This window comes from Callithrix jacchus, chromosome 13 (assembly GCF_049354715.1).
Source record: "Callithrix jacchus isolate 240 chromosome 13, calJac240_pri, whole genome shotgun sequence".
In the NCBI taxonomy this organism is placed as follows: Eukaryota; Metazoa; Chordata; class Mammalia; order Primates; family Cebidae; genus Callithrix; species Callithrix jacchus.
This window is the reverse complement of record NC_133514.1, coordinates 93,889,939-93,917,642: the sequence shown is the minus strand read 5'-3', so window position 1 is coordinate 93,917,642 and position 27,704 is coordinate 93,889,939. Positions and strand designations below refer to the sequence as shown.

General features: G+C 46.7%; 1 protein-coding gene across 9 annotated transcripts in view; it reads right to left on the bottom strand.

Moving 5' to 3' along the window:
* The window catches only part of MAPK4 (mitogen-activated protein kinase 4), a 176,299-nt gene that overhangs the window by 47,327 nt on the left and 101,268 nt on the right, over window positions 1-27,704 (bottom strand). For 4 of the 9 annotated variants that reach the window (XR_013525899.1, XM_035271088.3, XM_078348166.1 and 1 more), the window contains one exon: window positions 20,138-21,738. The exons of 1 other annotated variant lie outside the window; for it this stretch is intronic. Coding sequence is in view for 6 of the 8 variants with exons in the window: in XM_035271088.3 (XP_035126979.1) it covers window positions 20,138-20,683 (546 nt within the window). In the remaining 2 variants the exon portion in view is untranslated. The remainder of the gene's footprint in view (window positions 1-20,137; window positions 21,739-27,704) is intronic. 4 more of the 9 variants (XR_004733039.3, XM_035271090.3, XM_035271089.3 and 1 more) reach the window with 1 other exon arrangement.

Below are 27,704 nucleotides of genomic sequence, written 5' to 3'. Positions count from 1 at the left end.
GCTGGAGTGCAGTGGTGCGATCTCGGCTCACTGCAACCTCTCCCTCCCAGGTTCAAGTGATTCTCCTGCCTCAGCTTCCTGAGTTGCTGGGATTACAGGTGCCTGTCATCATGCCCAGCTAATTTTTGGTATTTTTAGTAGAGACAGGGTTTCACCATATTGCTCAGGCTGGTCTTGAACTCCTGACCTCAGGTGATCCACTGCGTGGGCCTCCCAAAGTGCTGGGATTACAGGTGTGAGCCACTGTACCTGGCCGCTTATATTTTATTAAAAGGATTGTTGGAGGAGTAGATCAAGGAAAGGCAGGGCATTTCAGCAAGGCATTCTACAAAATTCACACAAAAACCTGTCCATGAATGTTCACAGCAGCATTATTCATAATAGCCATAAAGTAGAAACAGTCCAAATGTCTATCAGTGGACGAATAAACAAATCTGGTACATCCATACACTGGAATCTTATTTGGCCATAAAAGGAATGAAATGTTGATACAGGCTGCAATGTGGATGAACCTTAAAACCACTATGCCAAGTGAAAGAAGACAGTCCCCAGAGGGTAAATATGATTCCGCTTATATGAGATGTCCAGATTAGAGCCATCTATAGATAAAGCAGATTAGCGCTTGCTTCGGGCTGCAGCTGGGGTTGACTTAGAGGTAAACTGGGCACGACTGTTAACGGGTATGATGTTTCCTTTCGGGATGATGAAAATGTTCTGAAATTGGTATGGCAAGAATGGACAACCCTGGGAATATACTAAAAGACACTGAATCATACAATGTAGATGGGCAAAAGCTGTGTGAATTATATCTCAATAAAGCTGTTTTTATCTGTGTTTATATGTGTTTGTGAATTATCTATCATTAAAGCTGTTACATACGCAGAGATGCAAAGTATATAAAACACACACACAATCCTTGGCTGGCTTTATTGGTTTTTGTGGAAAACATGAGTGGCAGAGGATAAGCCAGAGAATTTGCCAGGGACCTCAGCTGCATTCGGTCTTGCCTCCTTGGTCTCACTGCTCAGAATCTGTGACCTCTGTCCAATCTCTGCTTTCTTCTCTTCCAATCAGTCAAAGCTGAGCTGGAGGCAATACTCTTCTCCTGGATGGCTATGAGTGCCATGTAGGTAAATAACTGGCATGGATTTCAAGAAAGTCTCACTTCACATAGCAGATGTGTCCATTGGGCTCACGTTGGATTCAGGAAAATCTCAATCTGTTTAAAGGAAGCTACAGGAAGCCAACTGGCAAGATGGGTGCTGCAATGTGAGCAGTCATCCCTTAGCCATCCAGCAGGTATGAAATTGTGTTGATCTGGTTTGCTTAAATTGGGAGCCACATCTGAGAAGAAAATCCACTGTTCAGAAAGGAGGCACCGTTGTAAAGAATATCATGTGGACAAAGTTTCGGTGTTTTTTAGGAAGCAGGTTGGTGCTCTGGCCAAATAAGGGCTAAGCAGAAAAGACATTTTGTTTCAACTCCTGTTGCTGGAAATCTCTCCAAAGAGTTCCCATTCAATCTCCTGCCTTGGTACATAGCAGCCAGGTAACAGAATTTAATGTTTGATGGTTGGGTGACTTCCTTAGCTTTCAGTCTTTCTGAATTTTAGTTCACTACAGTGAGAGGCTATAGGCAGAAGTGTGGAAAGCTGCAGTTACATTTGGCAGCTTGCTCTGCAGAAGGTTCAGAAGAGAAACTATTTTAAAGTTAAAAACCAAAGAGCAACAAAACTCCTAACAAGACTTATTTTTGTTTTGCTGTTCTTTGGTTTACTCCAGAAGGCCAAATCCAGTCTCTACCATCGCCTCAGGAGAGTTGCTTTTTTGGGGCCTTTCTGGGGGACTAGCTGATTTTTATGTCTTTACCTGGCTCTCACATTGTGTGTCTGAGAACCATGGTCCTCTGGTCCCTTGATATTTTGCTCTTTGCTGCATAGCATGATCCTATCAGAACTCCCTGTGAAAGCAGCAGATCAGTGCCACTGAGACAACAGCATGCTCCAGAGAGCTAGGCATGCCGAGTGTCAGTACCTGGTGCCACTCGAAAAGATGGCAGGCTTTATACTGGATTCTCTTCCCAAAGGTGTGAAGTAAACAGCACTGGCCTCCCTTGAGAAGGCGGAGGATGCAGGTCATTCTGGGGTGATGGCTGGCTTGATCTCACAGAGCTTCACATCTGGAATTTGGAGTCTTGGTCTCCAGGCAGGCGGCAAGGGAAGATGCCAGGACAGGAGTCCTGCCTGGCTGCATAAGCAATCCAACAGCTGGCTTTATGCCATCCCAGTGCCTCACACACAGGCACTGCACATTCATTTCTCTATGTGTTCTTAAAGATTTCAGGGAAGTCTCACTTGTTACAGCAGACGTGTCCATTGGGCCACCGTTGGATGAAGGAAAGTTTCTTTCTGCTTAAAGTGCACAGCTTAAAGGGAACTGCAGGTTCTTCCCCATGGCCATGTGTGGGATGCAGGCCCTGTTCGATGTCATTGGACAGTGAGTGAGGAAGCCAAGTCTCACTGGGCTGGACAACTTGCTTGAGGTGGCACAGGTAACACTTGGGAGGCAGGGCTGGAACCCAGGTGCCAGCCAACTGGCCTTTCTTCCACATTGCTTTAAGTTCTAACAATGCTTCTGTGCCTTTAGAAGAAAGTTTCCAGGCGGGGAAATCCAAGGCACAGGCAGTAATGTTTGCTCTAGCAACAGGACACCCTTCTGTCTCTACTCCAACTTCCCTTCTTTCCTTAGTATCCTCCATCTGCACAACACAACCTGGCTCTCTCTGGTTCAGCAGGTCTCTGTGGTGTCATCTGGTCTGTTCTCAGACCTGACCCACTTCCTGCTGGTCAGGGGTGGGAGCATGGATAGTGATTAGACAGACCCCTAAAGGGGGTCGTCCAGGAGAAGTGAGAAAATCTAACCACTGTTAGTCTATGGCTGGGCTCCAGCTTCGTGCCACCCTATGCCCAGCTCCATGTCACCCTACACCCAGCTGTGCTGCCAGTTCTCCTGTAGCTCTGGGAGGGAGGAAACTTCTCCATTTAGGGCTGGAAGAGCTGTGAGTAAATTCCAGGACTGTTAAAAATAATCTGGTCTATATAAGTTTTCCATTTAAATATAATCTCCATGAAGGCAAGGAACTTGTCTAGAGTCTTGTACTTCAGCTTTGTTTCTCCAATACCTAGACTATAGCTGGCACTCACATATTTGTTAATTGGATAAACATCTTTATTTGAAAACAGCTTCATTGAGGTATAACTGAAATACAACAACTGCACATATTTAGTGTGCTATTTTGGTAAGTTTTCACACACACACACACACCTGTGAAACCATCACCAATAAAAATAATGAACATATTAGGCCATAAGGCCCATGCTGGGAAGCTGAGGCAGGTGGTTCACTTGAGGTCAGGAGTTTGAGACCAGCCTGGTCAACATGGTGAGACCCGTTTCTACTAAAAAAATACAAAAATTAGCTGGGCGTAGTGGTGCTTGCCTGTAATCCCAGCTACTTGGGAGGCTGAGGCAGGAGAGTCGCTTGAACCCAGGAGGTGGAGGAGGTTGCAGTGAGCTAAGATCGCGCCACTGCGCTCCAGCCTAGGCAATAGAGCAAGATTATGTCTCAAAAGAAAAAAAAATGAACATATTCATCATCCTCAAAACATTCCTCATTCCTCTTAGTAATCCCTTGCTATCCCTAGGCGACCACTCATTTGTTTTCCATAACTGTAGATTAGTTTGCATTTTCTAGAATTTTACATAAATGGAACCACACAGAATTGACTTCATTTATTTCCATCATCTCTCACTCAGCACAACTATCTTGAGATGCATCTCTACTGTTCTGAATGGTTTATTCCCGTTATTGCCGAGTGGTGACTCCATTGTATGGATAGACCAGTGTTTTCACTTGAATGTTGATGGACATTTGGGTAGCTTCTATGTTTTGGTTATGGAAAAGCTGTGATGAACATTTGTATACAAGTCTTTCTATGAACATATGCTTTCATTTCTTTTGGGTAAATACATAGAAGTGAAATGTCTGGATCATATGACAGATGTGTTACTTTTAAAGAAACTGCCAAATCATTTCCCAAAATGGTTATAACATTGATTTTCAAATATTAAATGAAATTTGAATTTCTGGGATAAAACACTCTTGGTCAATATGTATTATCCTTTTTACATATTGTTGGCTTCAATTTGCTAAAATTAATCTGTTGCTTGCTTTTCTTATACAGGTTTTTGTCATGTTTTGCTGTCACGATAAGGCTAGAATGAGCTGGGAAATATTCTCTTTTCTTCAATTTTTGGGAGAGTTTTTAGAATTGATATTACTTCTTTCCTAAATAGTTGGTAGAATTCACCCATGAAGCCATTTGGGCCTGGAGGGTATTTTTTTCTTTCTGGGAAGATTTTAAACTACATGTACAATGTTTTTCATAGATATAAGGATATTCAAATGATCTCTTACAATTTTTTAAAAATATAATTCACATGTCATAAAATTCACTATTTTAAAGTGTACCATTTAGTGGGTTTCGGTATATTCATAAGGTGATGCAATCATCACTACTATCTAATTCCAGAATGTTTTCATTGCCCTAACAAAAACCCCCATATGCCTTAGCAGTCATGCCCCATTTTCTCCCATTCCTCCGCCCTGGGCACCGCTAATCTATTTCCTATCTCTACGTGTTTGCCCATTCTGTACATTTCATATAAATGGAATCCTATAATATGTGGCCTTTGTATGACTGCTTCTTTCACTTAGGATAATGGTTTCCAGGTTCACCCATTATAGCATGTATCAGCCTTTTATTCCTTTCTAAGGCCTGAATAGTCAAAACAATCTTGAAAAAGAACAAAGTTGGAGGATTCACACTTCCTGATTTCAAAACTGACTACAAACTACAGTAGTCAAGATAGTGTAGTACTGAAATAAGAGGGATATATAGAGCAACAAAAAAAATGGAGGCTAGAAATAACCCTTACATTTTTAGTTAAGTGATATTTGCAAAGGTTCCAAGACAATTCAATGGGAAAAAAATAGTGTTTTAAAGAGATGGTGCTGGGATCATTATCCACATGCAAAAGAATGAAGCTGGACCCCACAATCATACCATGTATAAAAATCAACTAAAAATGGATCAAAAACCTAAATGGAAGAGCTAAAACTAAAAAATTGGAAGAGATCACAGGCATAAATCTTCACGACCTTGGATTAGGCAGAGGTTTCCCAGATATGACACCATAAACAAATTAACAAAAGAAAAAGGAGATAAACTAGATATAAACAAAATGAAAAACTTTTGTGCTTCAAAGGACATCAGGAAGGTAAGGCAACCCCAAAGAACTTGAGTTGAAAATTTGAGTTGAAAATTTTTTTTGCAAGTTATCCATTTGATAAGGGACTTATGTTTGGAATATTTAAAAAACTTTTATAATTCAATAATTTAAAAAACCTAATTAAAAATGAGCAAAGGATCTAAATAGACAGTTCTCCAAAGAGCTCAGGCTGGGCATGGTGGCTCATGCCTGTAATCCCAGCACTTTGGGAGGCCAAGGTGGGCAGATCACCTGAGGTCAGGAGTTCAAGACCAGCCTGACCAACATGGTGAAACTCCGTCTCTACCAAAAATACAAAAATTAGCTGGGTGTGGTGGCAGGCGCCTGTAATCCCAGCTACTCAGTAGGCTGAGGCAGGAGAATTGCTTGAACCTGGGAGGCAGAGGTTGCAGTGAGCCGAGATCATGCCACTGCACTGCAGCCTGGTTGACAAGAGTGAAAGTCCATCAGGAAAAAAAAAAAAAAAAGAGAGAAAGCAAGTTTAAAAGCAAATATAAAAGTACTGTTCTACTGAAAGGAATACTCTGGATGTTGGCCTTTTCCTAATCCACTGCGTGTGGGGCAAGGAGTTCTGGGTCCCTCAGCAGGAATCCATGTTGCCAATTAGCAGGCCTTGGGCCTCAGTGAGTCTCTACTGAGGAGAGACGGGAGGGGAGGACCATGTGAGAGCACTGGAAGAGACCAGCGGGAAGGACACCAGAAGGAGGGCAGGGAGGAGACTTTCCTGTCCTAGCCCCATATTTGCTTACGGTGGGGCCCAGGGAGGTCACAGAATGGCTGTGTTTTTTAAGCTTCCACCTGGGAAAAGCAGAAGCCAGCACCCCCATATCATGACTCCTCCCCTCTTCTCATCATAGAAGATACCAGGAAAATTCTCAAATTCTGGAACCGAGACTGATTGCATCAGCTACTGGTCCAGGTCTGGTCCCAGCTGTCTCTCATTAGCAGTGAGGCCTTAGATGACCTTTTGAACCCTAGGGACTCCCTTGTCCTCATCTATCAAAGGAGGATAATAATTAACCTAACTCGCTTCCCTCAGAGGGTTGGTATGAGGATCCAGAGTTATGGGTGGGAAAGAACTCCCTAGGATGCGTTATTGTGAATGAGCACCTCTTCCAGCTACAGAAGCCATTGGCTGATCACTCCCTCCCTGGCTTCCGACCCATATCATTTGCAAATTGTTTGGAGTCAGGCTTGGAAAGGCAGCTGGGGACAAGAAAATGTGGCTAAGACAAAAGACCTGCACAGAAGCATGCCCACGACTCAGTCCTGCTGGCCTTGGGCTCCACCGAGCTCGGCGTGTGGGCTACTGTAAACCACCTTTACACACAGCGATGCCTCAGGCCTGTGAAACCAGGCCAGGCAGGCTGTTCTGTGCTCCCGGGCTTGCTCCTTAATTAGAAACTCAGACTCCAATTCTGTAATAAAAGGGACAGGAATTGACAATGGGGAAAATTCAACCCCAAGAAGACCTCAGATGAGTCCTGCAGATCACAACGGTTTGATTAAGCTTACTGCTGAGTTTGCATGGTTCCTACAGACGGTAGTAGTTGTATGTAGAAAAAAAAATTTTCATGACCATCCCCTGAAGTCTCCCACGCCCCAGAACACCTGCTGGCCGTGCCATCTGAAAGTGAGAGGTGGGGCCGCCATGCCACAAAACGAACAGCAAGAAATGGCTCCCCCTTTCCTGCTTGCTGCCTGTACCCAGAAAACAAGGGGATCCTGCCATGTGCATCACGGACAGCAGGGGGCAAACGTGATACCCTGGAAGAGAAGGAAGCAAGAGTAAGAGTGCGGGGGCAGCTGTGGGACCAAGGCCTGTTCATTTTATATATTCTTGGGAATTATTGAAAAAAGGAGGAAAAGAAAGCGACGTATTCTTCCCAAAGTGACTATGCCAGGCCAGGCCTCTTGGTTGCTGCTCCAAGTGCCAGGACAGGGAAGTCACTGGGGGACGCTTGAGTGAGTGAGCACCTCTGGGAAGCCAGGCCCTGCTCTCCAGTCTGTGCAGGGAGGAGGGGTGATGGCGGCTCTCAGCCAGTATCCACTCTGATTGGTCAGTGCCGATGTCTGTTCAGATTGTTTGGTTCCAAAGCTTACCAGTTGTTAAACATCTTGAGTATCACTCGTAGTGTACAACCTCAGTACTAGAGGCAGAGCTTTGGACAATTTGCAAAAGTGTCAGCATTTAAGGGGGCTCCGTATTCTGGTCTCCTTCTGAGTTCAACTCCCTTCCCCAAGCCCAGTGCTTCCTAATTAATCCATTTTGACAAGTTCGTTACCAGAAGAGTTTTCTGACTTGTTCCCACTCATGTTCACTCCCTTTATTTGTATCTTAGAAGAGAAATGCACGGTCAACCACTCCAGTACAATTTACTATTAGTGGTACAATGTTAGGTATCTGAGAACACAGAAACCTGAGTTATCATGAGGGGAAGGAGACAGCCTGAGGCAGGTTAAGTAACTTGCTTAGGCTCACTTGGCACTAGTTAGTATCTGTCCACCCTACCTATGACGAGGTTGTCCTATTTCCCAGGGGCACGGAACCTCCCCTCACGCCACCAGCCTGTCCTGAAATCTCCTCTTCCCAGAGGCTGCAGCCTGAGGCAGAGCAGCTACTCTGGGTGTGGAGGTAAGATTCATAGACCTGGGAGGTTCGGGGTTTCATGCCTATAATCCCAGCACTCTGGGAAGCTGAGGCAGGAGGACTACTTGAGCTCAGGAGTTTGAAACCAGCCCGAGCAACACAATGAGACCTTGTCTCTACTAAAAATAAAAAATTAGCTAGGTGTGGTGGCACGTGCCTATAGCCCTAGCTACTTGGGAGGCTGAGGCAGGAGGATTGCTTGGAAGATGGAGGCTGCAGTGAGCTATGATCTGTACTCCAGCCCGAGCAACAGAGTGAGACCCTGTCTCAAAAAAAAAAAAAAAAAAAGTCTCTTTCCACAGACTCCTTGGCCACATGCTGGGGTGCTTGACCCTTTTCTTTCAGTAACCAAATAATCCAGGTTTATCACTCTCTTTGCAATTGGTAAACTTTTGCAGCAAACTTTCCCAACTTCCCACCTGAAAAGTTTACTGTGATAAAACTGTGAGTGTTCATTTTATATATTTTGGGGAATTATTAAAAAAAGGAAAAAAAAAGCTATGCATTGTCCAACCATTGTGAGCATTTTGGAGTTTTTACTTCTAGTCCAGCGGTCTCCAACCGTTTTGGCACCAAGGACCAGTTTCATGGAAAACAATTTTTCCAAGACTGGGAAGAGGGGCGGGGGGATGGTTTTGGGATGAAATTGTTACACTCAGATCATCAGGCATTAGATTCTCACAAGGAGTGGGCATCCTAGTTTCCTTGTATGCACAGTTCACAATAGGGTTTGAGCTCCTATGAGACTCTAATGCCACCGCTGATCTGGCAGGAGGTGGACCTCAGGCGGTGATGCTCCCTCACCAGCTGCCCACCTCCTACTCTGCGGCCTGGTTCCTAACAGGCCCACAGACAGTCCTGGTCCTCCACCCAGGGGCTGGGGACTGCTATCCCCTATTCAAGTCTATTTTTAAAAAATGTATAGTTATTTTCTCCTTGTTTTAACTGTTATGATCATACCATCTTCATAATTCTGTATCTTGCTTTTCAAACTTACCATGATTACACAAAATTCTTCTAGGTTACCGCAAACTCTTCAAAAACATCATAGAACATACATGTACAACAATTCGATTTAGTGGATGAACCACAGTTTATCTAAGCACACCCTAGCCTCCAATACAAGTTTGCAAGTTTCGGTTTTCTTTAAGTAAAGTGGTGATGTTTGCCAACATCTGTGCTCTGTGTATCTGGGAATTAAAACTGTTACAGCTGGTCATGCAGCTGGAATGTCACTTTTTAACTTTAGGATGAGTTTCAAATTGTACTGAGATAGAATGAAAGGATACCACAGTGTCCCTGAATCTCAAAAGGCAATTACAAAACCTCTGAGGGTATCTTTGTGGACAAGGAAAAAATTGGGGTCAGAAAAGTATCTAACTATGTAAATTGATAACTGGTTTGATAGCTAAACCCAAAGAATGTCAGTGTCACCCTGGAGGGGCATGTCTAGTGGCTAGGCCTTTTGTCTAATCTCTTTATGAATATTTTAACCAGTAATAGGAGTGACCTCCTGGAAGACAGGCTTATAAGTTATGAAGCTATAAGGGATACGATTATGTGGTAGAACAAAGATCCAGAAGGTTATAAGATTTGCAGGAAGCAAAGAAGATGAAATCTACAAGGAATGAGAGTAAAGAAAGTCCTGTACTTGGGCTAAAAAAAAATCAACCATATTCATGTAAAATAGAGAACATGGAGCTAACAGAAGTTAGTGGGCTACAAGCTCAATGAGCCAACAGCACAACCCGGCTACCGAAAGACCATAGGCTGCATGAACAGCGTGACGTGTACAGAGCAGCGATGTCGCATCCCCACTGATGCTGTGCTGGCTAAATCACATAGCACCTGTTCTGGAAGATACATTTTAAGAAAGGGTCTGCCACGCCTATAATCCTAGCATTTTGGGAGGCCGAGGCAGAAGGATCACCTGGGGTTAGGAGTTCGAGACCAGCCTGGCCAACATGGTGAAACCCCATCTCTACTAAAAATACAAAAAAATTAGCCAGGCATGGTGGCAGGTGTCTGTAATCCCAGCTACTTGGGAGGCTCAGGCAGAAGAATCGCTTGAACCCTGGAGGCAGAAGTTGCAGTGAGCTGAGACTGTGCCATTGCACTGTTCTGGGCTACAAGAGTGAATTCCATCTCAAAAAAAAAAAAAAAGAAAAAAAGAAAGCAAGAGTCTGCCAAGAAGGAGCAGGTCAATGAAAGGGCAGGCAGGATAGCGTGAGCTCTGGAAACGCAGTCACCTAAATGGCCATCAAAGCAGCTGAGCTCGGTGGCTGAGAGCATGGTCTCTGAGCTGCTGCTGGCTGTTCAGTCCAACTCCACCATTGACTAGGAGGGTGACCCTGTTCAAGTTGCTCTCTGTGCCTCAGTGTCTTCATCTAGAAGATGGGGACAACAGCAGCACCTGTTACATTAGGTTGTTATGAAGACTTAGTAGGTTAACACCCATTAAGCACTTAGAAGAGTGCCTGAATGTTATTATGGATGGGGGTTTCTAGCTTGTTGAGATATAGAGGGACATGGTAGATGACTTCAAATCCTTGAACGCTGCCCTGAGGAAGAGAAGTTATGCTTGAGGACCATGCTCGATTCAATAGAAAGGCAGAGGCTTGGCTTGTTCATTAGTCAATTAGCATTTAATGAACATGTACAACGGGTCAGACACTATGCTAGGTGCAAAGAATATAGAGATGAAAGAGATGTTTATGCTTTTCTAGGGTCCCTGCTGGGTCCATCTGGGAAGAGGCATGTAAACGGATCATCACAGTAATGTGGGGATAATGGCTTGCGCCACAGCCAGAGGAAGGTGTGATTAACTCTCCCCTGGGGAGCCTGGCAAAGCTTCAAAGAGGTGGGACATTTGAGCAGGGTCTGCACAGGTATGTAGGAGTTTATGTGGGAGCAGAGGGAAGAGTGTGTGGGAGCAGAGCTGTCAGCGGGTATGGTATTTTCCAGGGAATGGTGACAAGTCAGTTACAACACAAGGGAGTGGTGTGGCAGCAGATGAAGCGAGGATAAGGGCTGGTCTCTCCCAGCTCACGGATGTGTGAGGCTGAAATAGAAGGTAACCACAAAAGGCAGGCTCATCACAGCAATGTGATGCCCACCCCCCAGCCTTCTATTTCTATCCTACTGTCTTCTCAACAGGCAACCGCAGCAAAGCTAAATAAAGAAACCACATTTCAGGAGAAAACAGAAAAGGATTTGGTTCCATTTTCTAATTATCCTTCTTCAATATAAACCAAAGAATATCTGCCTATAGAAAAAGACAGTCGTCCTGTTTCTGAGACGTCTACAACTAGGGGGTACCTAAGCAGAGAGACTGGAGCAATGACCGAAGCCTGGTCCTTTGCACCAGGTTGGGAAACACCCTCTGACAGGGATTGAGTTCTCTTGCCAGCAAATCTCAGGTATAAAAGGAAAGAGGAGTTCATTATTCAATACTTATTCCCTGAGGCCCTCCCACTTCATTTCATATGGTAATATTCATTAATCAGCTGGAGCAAAAAAGACACATTACATACAGGGGAACAATCCATAAATGAAGACCAACTACTCTTTAGAAACGACAGGGACAAGAAATAAAGCAATGATATTTCTGAAGTACCAAAAAAAATAGTAAATTCAGTATTTTATACCCAGGAAAATAAACTTTAAAAATGAGAGTAAAGAATTTACTTTCTAGGTAAACAAAGGATTTGTCACTGGCAAACCTGCACTGCATGAAACACTAGCTCCGCTCCAGTGTCCCCAGCGGGCTGCAGACTTCCTGCCTGCGGAATTCTTTGGGAGCTTTGGCACTTGCCACAGGAGGTGGCAGCTCTAGTGGTGAGGGGACTACCAGGTGAGTGAGCAGGCTGGGCTTCCAAAAGGGGCCATTGATCCCTTGGAGCCATTAACTGACTGATCGCAGAGTTTCACTCTTTCGCCTAGGCTGGAGAAAAGTGGCGCAATCTCGGCACATGGCAACCTCCACCTCCTGCATAGCTGGGATTACAGGCACCCACCACCACACCCAGCTAATTTTTGTATTTTTAGTAGTAGAGATGGGGTTTCACCATGTTGGCCAGGCTGGTCTCAAACTCCTGACCTCAAGTGATCAACCTGCTTCAGCCTCCCAAAGTGTTGGGATTACAGGTGTGAGACACTGCGCCCGGCCCTTTAAGCCATGTAACCAACTGCTCACCCCTAGTGGACAGCCAGACCCACAGGCACATTGGAAAGGGGGAACTTGGATATGGCAGAAGTGGCAAAACATGGCTATGTGCACCGAGATAGCTGGGCCAGTTGGTGAATAATGAAATACCTACAAGCTGACTGGTAAATAGCCACTACTCCAAGCCCCTGACTCCTTTGCTCCTCTCCTTGATCCAGCAATAAAGGGTGAACTGGTGGCAAGCAGGGTGCTTCTAGGATCCTGCTTCAGGACCCTGGCTGGCTTCCTTTCTGACTAGTCATCTCCTGGGCCAGGCTTGTGCTTAAAGATTTATAATACCGCCCCGAGCTCAGTGGGGCGGCCATCCGGAGTGAGGTCTGGGTGTGGTGCTCCTCTGAGAGTGGGTAGAAGGGGATCCCAGAGGCCCAGGGACAGAGGGAAGAGCCTCTCCCTAGAGTCCTCTTCTGCCATGGGAAGGGGACAGGGAGGCACTGAACGCCAACACGATGAGCTTTCCAAGTCTGTCTGGGTGTCCAGAGACACCTGACTCTCAAGTACAGCCTCCGTTCTAATCCCCATGGTCATATTTTTCCCTTTAAAAAGGATATTTCATAGCCTTTTAAATAAATCTTTTCAGCTCCACTGATTTGGAATAACATGCTTAGTGGCTTAAGAAGAAAGTGACCTTTCCTGCTAGCTGGGCCCTCAGAAAGTGCCCTTCCACAGGCTCATTTTCCCATAAAATTTGGCCTCCGTGGATGGCTGTGTTCTACTCTCAGCACCAGTCCTGTGGACCCCTTTCCTACTCTGGGGTCCTGGGCAAGTCCTTCCCCATTCCCTGCACCCTGGGGGTCGCCGTCTGCACTGTTGAGACTAGAATATAAGACACCAAAAGGGCACTCTCTTGATCACCAGCATAGACCCTATTTCAGCCACAGAGTGAACATTTTTCCTCCTAGTTTCAGCTTTATGACAATTTGTGCTTTAGGAGAGCTTTCTGAGTGTTTTCTCAGCTGGATGGGGGGAGGTTGTCTCAGCCTAAGAGGCCATCGAAGGGAGGCAGAGTGGCCAGGAGAGGGAGGAAATGAAGTTGATCAACATGATTTTTTTTTTTTTTTTTTTGAGTCAGGGTCTCTGTGGCCCAGGCTGAAGTGCAGTGGTACAATCATAACCCACTGCAACCTTGAATTCCTGGGCTCAAGTGAACCTCCCGTCTCAGCCTCCTGAATGGCTGGGACTATAGGTGTGTACCATTACACCTGGCTAATTTTTTCTTATTTTCTGTAGACATGGGGGTCTGGCTATGTTGCTCAGGCTGGTCTCGAACTTCTTACCTTATGCAGTCCTCCTGTCTTGGCCTACCAAAGCTCTGGGATTACAGGCATGAGCCACCGCGTCTGGCCTCAGCATGATTAAACCCACGTAAACCCTGCTGACCAGAGCTCCCATTGCAAAGTCACTGGAAGCTTGCTGCATGTGTTCAACATCATGTCCCTCTTTTCCTCCTTTGGGACCTCAGATTAAACTACAAGCTTTAGCAAACTGCAGTAATTTGCTGAGCCCCCAATCAGACATTCAATCTTGCTGAACTGTGAAACCAGTGTTTTTGCTTTTAAGTAACATCTAGTGAAGTAGTTTACACCGGAATGAAAAGTCTGTGTTTTCCAAAATTATTGTTCATATCACCTAACTGTTAGAAACCAAACCTAAACAGAACAGTAGTCCTATGGGTTTAGGTCCCTGATGTGTGTAGCTTTCCAGTAAACTCCTGCCGCAGGGGAGCAGGCAGTATCCAAGGTGATGTGAGTGAGGCCTTCCAAAGGCATCCTGCTTAACAGTCCACATCACTCCCTGTCACAGTGCCTGAAGTTCCCACCCTTAGCAGCCCCTCTAGTTAAGGCACCTGCTTCAGACACACCTGTGTTCTCTGGAAGTGTTCTTAGTCTCCTTCATTGTGCTCAAGTTTGAGAACCACAGCTCCAAGCATCAGCAAACATATCAGAAACATCAGCTTTCTGTCCTCAGATAAGTGATCCCATTTCTTTGGGTCAATCATTCTTAAAAGTTCAGGAGCATCAGAATCCCTTGGAGGCTTGTGAAAACACAGGCTGCTGGGCCTCACCCTCAGAGCTGCTGTTTGAGTAGGTCTGAGATGAAACCTGGGAATCTGTAGTCTCTAGTAAATTCCTAGGTGAAGCTGATGCTGCTGGTCTGGGACCTCACTTTGAGAATCACTATGCTAGTTGATATTTTTTTTTTGGAGACAGTCTCACTGTTGCCAGACTGGAGTGCAGTGGCATGATCTTGGCTCACAGCAACCACCACCTTCCAGGTTCAAGCAATTCTCCTGGCTGAGCCTCTCCAGTAGCTGGGACTACAGGCACACGCCAACACACCCGGCTAATTTTTCTATTTTTCAGTAGAGACCAGGTTTCGCCGTATTGTCCAGGCTGGCCTCAAACTCCTAACTTCAAGTGATTCACCTGCCTTGGCTTCCTAGAGCACTGGGATTACAGGCATGAGCTGCTAATTTTTAAGGCATCCTAATAAGATGCGGAGGTAACATGGAAGTATTCTGATTGTGAATAAGGAAAGAAGACAGAGGGCTGTGAAGTAGGAAGGCTCGCAGGCAGGCCAGCCCAGCAGGAAACAGACTTGCTCAAATGTTCCACCAAACACAAGGGCCTTTGCCCAAACTCTGATGGGCGCCTTCCTCTTCCTGTCTTTCTTGGGTATTTTCTGCTAACTGGCCCTTTGAAAGGCAGATATGTGAAAGACAAGTGCTATGTGGCTTATGAAAGAATAGGTAATGAATGATTTTAGGTCAGTCTGTCAGAGGCAAATAGAATTGCTATAATTATCCCTTAGAGGGATAGCATGAGGAATGGATATACTATAAATTCTGCCAGGGGATTAGGATTAAAGTAATTCATATGACACCATACCCACCTAATTTTAGAAGTACTCCTGCAAGAACAATAGACCTGGTAATGGGGCTTCTATATGTGCCTTTGGCAGTCAGAGGTGTGAGCCATAAAGGGCCAGCTTTACTGTACATGCCATGATGCACACTAGTCCCAGAGGGTGACTGGATCAGGAGCTTGACAGTTCTTGAATGCTATAGTGAGATGAGCAGGTTTACTGAGCCTGGGGTAAAATAAGTACTATGAGTGAGCAGCCCCAGCGAGGACTCTGTGGTAGGAGAGGTGGCCCTTCCCAGAGGGACGCACTCCCACCATGATTCAGGCTGCTGTCATGCTCTTCAGGACCTCTGCATACTCCTGAGGTGATTCCTGACATTTCTTAGGCTTCACTCTGTGCTCAGTGAAGTCTTAATGACATTTTTTTTCTCTTTTGAGATCGTCTACTTCCTAATAGGATAAATTCAGAGGAAAGCATGCTCCAGTCCTTCAGCTGCCTCTTCTTAACACAAACAATGAAGAATTCATTAGCAGGCCTGCAGAGGAGATGGTGGAAAGAGCTTGTCACAGGCCCACGAGCTGAGAACCACCTGCAGGTGGGATCGCATGACTCACCCCAAGGCCACTGGGTCACGAGTGGGGTCTGTATCTCAGTGAAGGGGTAAACTGATGTCTGGTGTTTGCCTGGCATTGCTGTGGCATCTCTTTGGGCAAAATTTGGTTATTGATTTAGCCCTGCATACATCTGGATGCATGTTGACAGCCACGCTTTCTCATTTGGCTCTAACAGGAATCCTACGAAACAAGCATAATCAGCCATTGCCTGCCCTCCCAATTTGGCAGAAAAGACAATTGGGAAGTGAAGCTCTGAGAAACAGCAGACATGGAGTCAAAACTCAGGCTCAGCCGCTCATTGTGTGACCTTGAGTAAAGCTCCTCCCCTTTCGGCTTTGTCATCTGTGAAATGCCAGGGATGGACGACTTTTATAGATCTCCTATTCTAGGAATAAACTACGTGAGCAAAAGGACTTGTCCAAGGTCGTGCAATTGGCGAGGTGAGCGAGAATAACACAGAGGACAGTGTTTTCCAGACTGTCCCTGTGGAAAGGGAACATCCTCCATTGCCACCCACTGCCATCTCCCCAAGTGTGGGCTGCAGAGGACTCCACCTGCTGCCTAGACCTTGCAAAGACCAAGACCTCGGCAGGGAGGTGCAATAGGCAGGCACATACCCTGCATGCATCCTGACTGCAACTGGAAACCCCGATGTGGCTACTTGCTCATTAGAGAAGAGAAGGCCATTTCCTCTGGCATTGCCTTCACTAAGTGAACCTAATGAGCACCTGCCTGGTGTCAGGCCCTGCGCTAGAAGAGGGGATGTGGAAGCAAATGAGACATGCTATCCACCCATAAGAAAGATGGGGAGAGTGAGGACCAGGCTGCCGCGTACTGCTGGGTGGGTGAATAAGAATTCATCCATGTGGCAGGAGGGCGATGCGCCCCCACTCTCTGCGGAAAGATGCTCCTATGCTCAGAACCCTTCCAGACTGTGCCCTGCGTATCTTTTCACCTGCTGTTTATTTGTATCCTTTAAAATGTCCTTTATAATAAATGTGAGTAAGCGTGACCTTAACCTAACCCTGATCCTTACAGTAAATGTTAATAGGTGTTTCCCTGAGTTTTGTGAGCTCCTTTAGCAAATTAATTAAACCCAAAGAGGGGATCATGGGAACCCAAACTTGAAGCCAGTCCATCAGAAGTTCTTAAGGTGTGGACTTATTAATATGACAGGTGGGAAGGAGGGGCCAGTCTTGTGTCCCTCAACCTGTGGGATCTGACGCTATCTCCAGGTAAATGTGTTGGAATTGAATTGGGGGACCCCCAGCTGATGTCTACTGCAAAACTGATTGCTAGCTTGCTGGTAGAGAGAAATCTCCCCATATTGTGAGGTCACAGAAGTCTGTGTTTATTGTTGTGGTGTGAGAGCACAGGAAAAATGGTCTGACAGTTTTTCCAAACAAGGTTCTATTGGATTGCTAAGCCTATCACTGGCCCTGGGCTGTCTCAGCCAGGTCAAAGGAGCATTATTCTGTGACCCGCACAAAAGCACTTACTGTAACCCAGGTGAGCATGGTCTTCTTCAGAGAGCCAAGAACCATAAACCTTTAGAAGGGGTTACGTTTAGAGACATTTGTGTGCAGATAGCATTCTCCAAGCACACTGGGGAGAGCAGATGCATGCAGCGGATGTGCACATCTGACCGCAACCAACCTACTGTCTGGAAGAAGTATGTGCTCGTTTTTTGAGCATCAACCCTTCCAACCACACAGAATCAATGAACCCAATAGCTCCCTTTCTGCAATGTGCTGGTAGATGACTGTCCTTTCATCTGTTCAATACAGTCAACGAAATCAATTGAGGGCCATGTCTTAGGCACAGTGATCAGACTCCATGGAGGGGAACCACGAAGGAGAGACAGCATTCAAGGGGCCAAGGGACTCTCAGCTTGAAAGAGTACAAAGAGACAGACGCAAATACCCCTAGGACAGAGCAGAGAGTGATCAGTGTTTGAAGATACCCATGAAGGGATGGGGAAAGTGCCATGGGAATTCAGAGGAAGGAATGATTAATTTCAACCCAGAATCTGGAAAGACTTCCTGAAGGAGATGGTGCTCAGAAAGACCCTCTACCAGGAGAGGAAGAGGCCTTAGTCCCTGTGTCCTTTGGCCACAACAGCTGTGTATGCTTAAGAAAGCCATTTCTCTCTGTTTTAAAATGAACCACTGGCCCTAAGTGCTTCGCAGCATTGGGATTAAATGAGAACTGATTTAAATGCACATTGGATAAATAAAAGCACCAATTATAAAGCCTTTCATCATCAGAGGGGGTGGGTGGCATCTGCCAAACACAGGGGTACAGGGATGATGTGAATGCCTACTGGGCTCCTAACTGCCTCTAGTGATTTCTTTAACAGCCCACAGCGAGTTTTATTAAAGAGAACCGGATAAGAGCAAGTCAGAACATTGAAATTCCTCCACATTGGAAAAATGAAAGTCTCAACCAGGGAAGTGGCTTCCAGTCCCAAGTGACAGGATCACACTCAGCCCAGCCCTCGGCGTTGCTGGGAGATCGTGTGAGCCTCGGTCTCTCCAGCTCCCAGCATGGAATTTAGGTTTGATGTTGGCTCAGCAAACACCCATTAAATGAATGGATGCAGTCTGGACTGCTTTGCAAGGAATTTTACATTCATGGGCCATTTTGATTGTTAACTATAAGCCAGAGGAGCAGATAGGACACAATTATTATCCCTGTGAAAGATGGGGAAATGGAAGCTCCCAGGGGGCAAGTGACCATCTGTGTCTAAGCTAGCACCGTCAGAAGGAACCCAGGCCCCTGACTCCTCCTAAAGGGTCTTTTTCTCACACCATGTTACCCCTAAAGAATTATTACAATAGCCAGTTTACACCACAATAAACCATCTTCCTGGACCTTACTAAAGGCCTACTATGTGCTGTCTTAAGCGCTTTCCTTGTAACAGATCACGTAATCAGGTCCTTTCATCATACAATACTCAAATATACTGTTTTATTCCAATTCAGAAGGTAGTTTTTGTGCATCCCAGATATAAGAGTCTTGTGGATATTCTAGATCTTTTACCAAGTAAGAACCAATTTGGACTACAACCTTTAGTTTGATGGTTTGGAGTCATTGCTCCTTAAAAGAAAGAGAAGGAAGAATCAGCTCAAGGTATTAGAAAGAGATACAAGGGCAAGGGCAGGAGAGGGGCTTAAGGTTGCTAAGTAATTTGTGGCACCAAGGAGCCAGAGCCAGCTAGGCTGATCTGGGGTCTGAAATCTGGGCTGGAGCCCAAGTTCCAGCCAGGGAGGGTAGGATGGGGAACCCTGTTCTCTGCCCCCTGTGATACCCTCCACTGCAGCTGTAGCAGGCAGACCAGTGCCCTTCTATGTAGTGTGCTGAGGGAGGGCAGAGGAATGGGGCTCAGGGAGACAGCCAACGCACGTTCAAGGTCAGAGCCACCCTCCCTTTTCATGACCCACCCCAGCCCCTTGGATAATAGACTACTGTATACCTACTCCCAAGGAGATGTTTTATTCTAATAACATTTTTTGTAGCACCAAAGTTTGGGCAGGAGGTTGGAAGCCACACCCAGCTCCCAGCTCTGTTGCAGGGTACATGGTGACATGCTCATGCCGAGGGGCTCAGAGGCACCCCTACAGTGGCAGAAACCTGGGGCAGGGGAAGAAAGAGAATGTCAGAGGACTCCAGGCTTCTGAAGAAGGGAGTGGATCAGGCAAGAGGAGGTCTGGGGCCTTGAGAACAACTCAGTGTGACATTTGTCTCCAGCAGTGTGGCAGGGTCAGCTCTGATCCCTGCAGTTGGTGGAGCATTTAGCACTCACCATGGGGGATCTCAATAGTACCATCCGCCACCTGTGGCTTTTGCATTACACTGAGGGGCAAAAGTCTCATGGAACCCGGGAGAACAGAGTCATTAGCTGGATCAGGTACAGTGAAAGATTAGCTTATCAGATCAACCATTTGTGCCTGCTGTCCACTGACTGAGAGAAATGGACACCGAGCGGGTCAGCTTGGATGGGATGAGGGAGGTGAGACCAACCAGAGCATGAGGCCCACAGGGTGGGAAGCCTCAGGGGTGGGGTGTCCTGAGCACACAGGAAGGACACGGGATGGTTAGGTGGACAGCAGGGATAAGAGAATGCTAGAGGCAAATTCACCAACACAGTTTTCAAGCCATAGAATTTAGAGCTGGAAGAAACGTTGGAGATTGTCTAGTCCAGCTTCTGCTGGCACAGCTTAGTGATCAAAGCCCATGGCAGAGCCAAGACCAAGAACCAGATCTCCCTCCATGCCTCCAACAACTTTTCAGGCTAGTGATCTTCCTAGCATCCTCCAGCCTCCCCTAATTACCGACCCCAGTCCCCTGACTGAGCTAGGAATACCTTGGGAATGCTGCAAGTATTCTTGGGGATTGTATTGACCACCAGTATCCGTCATTCCAGACAGACATACCTTGTGGGAGTAATGCTGATCCACGATCCTTGCCAACCCGAAATCCCCAATCTTGAGCACGAGGTCTTCTGTGCTGATGAAGATGTTGGCGGGCTTCAGGTCCCTGTGCAGCACGTTGGCAGAGTGGATGTACTTGAGCCCGCGGAGCAGCTGGTACATGAACAGTTTGGCATGCTCTTCTGCCAGGGTGCCCTGCTCCAGCAGGCGTGCCAGGTCAGTCTCCATGTACTCCTGGATGATGTAGGCCACGCTGAACTTGAACAGCTCACCCTGCAGATCGGTGCCCTTGGGCCCGAGCACCTCATACACTTTGACGATGTTGTCGTGGTCCAGGCGCCGGATGATCTTGATCTCTCGGAGAGCGTGCTTCATGCTGCGGGCATCGCTCAGGGCAATCTTCTTCACGGCGACCTTCCGGCAGGCCCGGCTGTCCACGGCTGACAGCACCAGACCATTGACACCGAAGCCCAGGGGTCGGAAGTCAACAAAGCGCCCACCGAGGTCATACCCGTAGACACTGGCGATGCAGTCACTCTTTTCAGCCATCGTGGGGTCAGTGATCAGGGGCTGCCCAGGTAACACGGGGGCAGTCAGGAAAGGCCAAGTCTCGGCTGGTGGCCTCCCTCACACACCTCATTCTGTCAAGTCCCACGGCTGAGGGATGCGATTTCTCCTGGTGAGGTTACTGCCACCAGCTCTCTGGAGACAAGAATGACATACGGCCACGCTCATTGAGCTGTGTTAGTTGGGGGCTCAGGCTATTGTCTTAACCTGCATCGGGAGGGCTGTCCACTAATTCACGTGTTTCCTGAACCCTCCTTGAAGCTTAGAATGGCTCAAATTTCTTTTAAATCTGGAATCTTGAAAAGAAAATCCAGTATCATTGTCTATAGGAATGTCAAGTGTTCTACCACAGTGGACTACAAAGTAAAAATGCAGAATCTCTTTCCTTTAAATACTGTTATAAGAGGCTCTTTCTGGCTGAAATGCAAGAGTTGTTTGCCGAGCTGAGCTCCTTTACTTAAGATGGTTCAAAGCTCAGCTGTGTCACAGCCTCTCTCTGTGTTCCAAGCTGTATGCAGGGATCCCATCAATGAATTCTGGAGGCATCCGGGGGCTTGTTTCTACCTCTTCCTTTTCTACCAGCTCACCTTAGATTCCAAAACCTGAGCCAATCTGGTGAGCGCTGGTGAAAAAAGCTGGAGAAACCCCAAGCACCTTTCATGAGCTCTACACCAAGTTACACCTGAGATTTCAAATGCAGGGGAGCTCAGCTGCCAGGCCAGGATCCTCTGAAGCCTTTGGATGTGGGCAGCATCCTCTTTCGCCAGCTCACCCACGCCACTTCGCCCAAGACTGTATTCCACTGCACCCAGAGAGGCTGCAGGAATGTGGCATCTTTCAGACCAAGGCTCCTTCCCTGTCAAAGAAACAACGCTGGGTAAATTTCCACACTCTGGCTTCCAACACCTTCCCACTTGCGTCTTTTGTTAACCAGCCCAAGTGTTATTTGATCTGTCCAGCCAGCTGAAACACTGCTTGCTCAGGGGATTCCGTGCTTTGCACTGCCCAGCCACCCTCCTGCTGTGCGTTGCACTCCCCTGGAAGAGAGAAAAGATGGATTGATTTGATAAGACCATGAGATGTCGTGCCTCTTGTGTCAGTGCCGGCTCCCCCAAGGTTAACACATGCAAATTATGGGGGAGAATTATCCCATCTGACCTTTGCAAAATTAATTTGTTTTATGGTCTCCAAACACACATCAGCTAGGAAAGGTGAGTATAGAAAGTAACGAGTTGCAGACAGAAAACAAAGGATGAATACTCTTGTTTTTGCACTTGGGTTCCTTTTCTTCCTTCTTTTACAAATGCCTTTGAACATTTATTTATTTATTTATTTATTTTTTGAGACAGAGTCTCACTCTGTCACCAGGTGGCAGGCTGGAATGCAGTGGTGTGACTGCCTCCTGGGTTCAAGCAATTCTCTTGTCTCAGTCTCCCGAGTAGCTGGGACTACAGGTGCATGCCACCACACCCAGCTAATTTTTTTGTATTTTTAGTAGAGACGGGGTTTCACCATCTTGGCCAGGATGGTCTTGATCTCTTGACCTCGTGATCTGCCCGCCTTGGCCTCCCGCCTTTGAACATTTTAAGAGACTTTCACAGGGACTGAGATTTGATGACATTTGTATCTCTTGCTTTCCACATAAGTGGAAGAAGCTCATGTACCAAATATGACAAGGAAATCACATTGCCCCCTCCCCCCCATAATAAAAGGATTCTCTTTGACCAGAACCCAGGGTGCAGACTTCCTAGTGCTATACCAAGACTGGCATGGTGAGCTGTTCTTTTTGACGATGGGGATCACTGTTCAAAGCAAAGGGTCAAATCCAAACTCCACTGTCCCTGCCCTCTGGTGGCTGTTGACTCAAATTACAGGTATAGGAACTAAGTAGGGAGGAAAACACCCTGCAAAACCAGAAATGTAAATTCAGATCTTTGAAGTAAGATAATATCATAGCATCTAAGAGAATGGCAGGTTTTCTAAGTTCATAAAGACCACAGACACACAAAGAAATCTGGCCAGACTGTGGCTTTATTCTCATCATACCGCAGGGCCTCCTGTAGACACTTTCCTATCTGAACTCCGCACAACTCTGCAAATGATAAATGAAGCAAAAACAATAGTCAACTCAATGCTCTGGAATTAAGGGGGCAAATTAGGGGACACAGATGATCTGAAATAGTAAACAGTTAGATCCCCTGTAGACTTCCAATGAAAGAAATTGCCAAGGGTCTAGAACATAGTAATTGCTTAGCAGATGTTACCTATTGTTGCTGTTTAGACATTCCCTTACATTTAAGTAAGACGTACTCAATATTCTGATAATTTGCCACATCTTTGGTAATTCTATTCTGCATGTATTTACTGGGTCCAGGAACAAAACCACCACAGACTTACAGAAATTCAGACTGGGAAGCAATCTAAGCAAACAAGCCCCACAGTCCTTATCTGGAGGTGGTACTGCCCTCACCTTATTTGACTGGGAGTCAGTACTGGTCCCTAAAGGGCAGGGCTGGGATTGCTAAGCATTCTCCTGAGCATCCCCACTTCCATGCCCAAATGCCAACAGCACTTCCCCTGAGAAACATCGATTCTGGCCCCCCGTTCTCACTTGGCAGGTGAGGACACCAAGGCTCAGAGAGCACCAGCTTAGTGCTTTCAGCATAGAGAGGGTCAATATCCATCTGATGAATGGATAAATGAATACCATTCACTCTGTTTGAGAATACCTAGCCACTAAGAGACAGTGAACCAGATTCTATGGCCTGTGCTAGTGAAGTCTACCTGGATATCTAACTCAGGGGACTCAAAGAGCCACTGCAGCTCCCCCTTCTCTCCCTCCTTGAATCCTGCTGCCCAAGTCACATAACGGCATCTACACTGAAGCTGCTCTCACTTTCTCTCCACAAGCCTGGTCTGGCTCCCAAGGGCACAGCAAAGAGAAGTAACTGCGTGTGCGCGCGCGCGTGTGTGTGTGTGTGTGTGTATGTGTGTGTGTACTTATGAAGAGACCTGCTTAAGCCTTCTTCCCTTTCCAGCTCCTGCTGGGTTATAAACAGAGAGAGAAATGAGCACCTAAGCAGAGAGGGGATGACATCATAAGCAAGCTGAATGCAGGATTTGCTTGAGATCAGCTGCAATGCAGATAATCTGTGAATAATTAAGAGGTGCTTTATTTATTTTTCAAACTCTTTCCCTCTCCTGCGTGGGAGGGCTGTCTTCCCTGTGTGTGGTTCTGGTTTTCAGTGGTTTTCCCAAAATGCTGTCAGCTTTAGGGGGCAGGTACCATCTCAACGTGGCAAGCCTCGATTCCAGCCACTCCACCTTTCTTGTGGGCCACTAAATATACTCTTTCAATTCCGGCCTGGCTTCTTTGCTTGTGCCTTCCCAGTTCCTGAAATATTCTCCTGCTTCCCTGCCACCCTCATTTGTTGAAATCCTACCATTCAGAATCCAAAGTCTCACTTTTTTCCCTAAGGCGTCCATCCTGGTTCTCAATGCCATGTCTCCCTTTTCTAAAGTCCCGTGGCATTTGTGTGTATGCTGTGTTTGGCATTTACCATGTATTAGCCTGGGCTGTTATTTAACTTTTGATACATAGCCATCTTCCAACTAGACTGTAAGCTTCACAAGTAGCTTACAGGGAACAAAGTAGAGCATAGGAAATACCCATGGACTGGAAGGGGCTGAGCACCATTCATTCTGTCTACAAAGCAGTGATGCCCATGTTTCCGGGGTGGGGAGGGGTCACTGTCCTTTGTGATACTTGCCATGCAACTTGTTCAAAGAGAGCATCTTTGAACAATAAGCCCCAACCACTCAGATTAACGAATATCTCTGGACTTCCATCCTCTTAGTAACGCCTTCTGAGTAGATGCTGCCTCTTAGAATTTCCGTGCTCTAATCAGGCAGCCTCTTGTCTGACCATTTCTCTGTTCCCATTTGAGTTTATTATTATGCCACTCTTCTGAAGCCTCTTCATTTTCTGTTTCTTTCCCCAATTCCTCTGTAATTTGTATTGTAAACCCTTTGCCTTCCTCCCTAGGAGGACTGATTACAAGACATCCACTATCTAAGACATCTCAGGTTAGTGGTGCATTTCTTGCATGATATGCTGAGAGAGGTGGGCCCATCAGCCCTGGGGAGGAGCAGACTGGCATCTGGATGTGTCCACCTGGGCGGGGGGTGGTTATGGCAGCTCTTGGTGTGATGCAGCTTCTCAGGGCAAAGCCCAAGCATTCTCAATTCAAAGGTGGTGGTTCAGAGCCGCTGAGAATCACAGGTGTGATTTCAAACCCAGGGAGGTGGCCCTCACTGTCTGAGATGGCAAGGTCACTGGTTCAGTCGTGCTTGAATGACACCCAGCAGGAGGAATGCAAAAACTCTTGCAAGGGCAGCCAAGGTGCCCATGATTCCATGGCTAGGCATCGTAATAAAACACGGGAATAAAAATTTCTACCCTCAGGTCTCTGAACAATGGAGTTTCAGCTCTTAACTTTTTCTCACTGACCTGGGCAACAGCTCATTTGAGGCCAATTAATTGTTCTCTCACTCATCCAGCCTTTTAACAAGCGGAGGCAAACCAGAGATGAGACGGTGTGTGCCAACTGTCCCTTTCTGGGATTCCTGGGGCTCTGGTTTACAAATCGGCTTTGGAAAGTCTAAATTTAGACTCACCTCCCCGTCTGCTCAGATCCTCCCAAACCTCATGCTGTCGACTTTCCACAGGAACTAGTTCCCCAGCAAGGGGCTGACATTTCACAGACGCTGCTTTCTTCCCTCTCCTGAACACTCTGAAACTTAGAGGAAGCCCTTCTCCCGTGGAGCCGACGTTCCCAGCTGAGCAGGCTATGCACTGCACAATTCTAGGTATCACCATTCATATCATAGTCAGTCTGACTCCAAGGCTTGTGATCCTAGTGAGTCACTGTAGTCTATATGAATGAAGTTCTCTAGACCAGGGATTGGCAAACTTTGTCTATAAGGAGCCGGAAAATCAATATTTTCATGTTTGTAGGACATACAGCCTCTGTTGAAAACACTCAATACAACTTAAGTCTGCCTTTATAGCACAAAAGCAGCTACAGACAATACCCGAACAAATGAGCATGACTGCATTTCAGTAAAACTTTATTTACAAAAATACGTGCTGGGCAGATTAGGGCTGCCAGCTGTGGCTCGTGGACCTCTGCTCTAGACTCCACGGGAACATCCTCTAGTTCATTCACAAGCAGGCCCTGAAGTGTGTTGGGACCCGGGCCCCTTTCTGGCTCCTCCTGCACTGCACTGTCTCCTTTCTCTTGGGACTCAGTCTTCCTGTTGCCCCTCATGGTGACACATGAGGTGACACATCAGGCCTGCCCTCCTAGGGAGCAACCCTCAAGGTGAGGCTTAGTTCAGTTCATCTGCAAATTTGATGAGCCCGGCTCTCAGCTTTCCAAACGCTACCTAATCTGGCCTAAAGGTCCCTTCTAGTTCTGCAATTCTATGGGATGGCTGATGTGCCTCACTTCTCAACCCCACTTGCATTTTAACAGAAGCCTTCTGGAGAGATGGCAAAGGGGACATGATGAAGGTGGCAAAACTGCATGTACTAAGGGTATATCGCAGGTCGAGGGCTTTACCTGATTATTTCCGTTGGGTCTCACAACCACCCTGTGAGGTTGATATCGTTCTCCATGGAGCTCCAAGAGGGAAGTGATTTGCCTAGAGTCATCCTCTGGCAGGTGAAGAATCTGGGATGTCAACTCAGGTAAGTCTGAGTCCAAAGCTCATGCTCTAATCACCATAATATCTCAGCCCCGGTCAGTGACTCTTACCACAGACCATCTAGGCTCAGTGTGAGTTTTCTGGCCCAGTGAGGGAAAAATGTGGGGTAGGCACACCTTAAGGTTTGTCGCAAAGCAAGAGACACCCACCTTTTCAGCCTGTGTTCAACCCAGTATAGAGGCCACAGTAAGCCCATTCTATGAAAAGAGAAACTGAGAAATAGAACGTTGAAATAATATTAAAAGTAGAGTAAGAAAAATCTTGAGTTTAAGCAATTACACCCCCACTTTCCATCAAGTTCTTGACCTCTAACTGTGAACCTCAGCCATGCTGGAACCCATGGCACTGGGACTAGTCATCCTTGGGATGAGCTGGCTGGCTCGCAGGCATCCTGAGCAGCACCTGTATGTAGCCAACACTGACGGTGGCCACCTACCCAGGAAACATTTCTGCTTCCTCCTTATGAACAAACCAGGTCTGGTTCAGCCATCAGGTGGCTGAGCCCAACCCAGGAGTGACTCACAGTGGGTCTACACCAGGGTTCCTCAGCCTCAGCACCGTCAGCACTTGAACCACATAATCCTTAGCCATGGGACTGGCCTGTGCACACCTGACTGTTTAGCAGCATCCCTGGCCTTGGCCTCCTAAATGCCAGCCACACCCCCCAGTTGTGACAACTAAAAGTGTCTCCAAACGCTGACAAACAAATCACCTGTGGGGGAGGCAGAAAATCACCTCTGGTTGAAGATCACTTGTCTAAATCAGCAGTTTTCAACAGGGTTGGTGTTGGCATTTGAGCGGGGTGCCTCTGACTCAAGGTCAAGCTATTGGCCAGGTCTGCAGTCACCTCAAGGCTCAAATAGGGGGGAAGATCTGCTTCCAAACTCACTCAGGTGATTACACAATGACTCTGGGCTCGGCTTCTGCAGTTCTCTCCATGTTTTGTGGGACTGTGACACACATGATTGCTGGAAGTTTAACAACTCTGGTCCCAACCCACTAACTGTCAACAGCGCTCCCCAGTCCCTGGGTCAGACTCCCATTTCCCAGAGACCCAGGAGGCGATGTCATCTCCCGAACCCACCTGTGTTGAGGACCATGAATCTAAACGAACTGTGGTCATACAATTCCCTCTTGGCAGTGATTGCTTTAGGAGTGGTCATATGACCCTGTCCGGGACAACAAGCCTTAAGGGAAAGTCTGCCGAGGGGGGGTCCTAAGGGAAAAGGTTTCC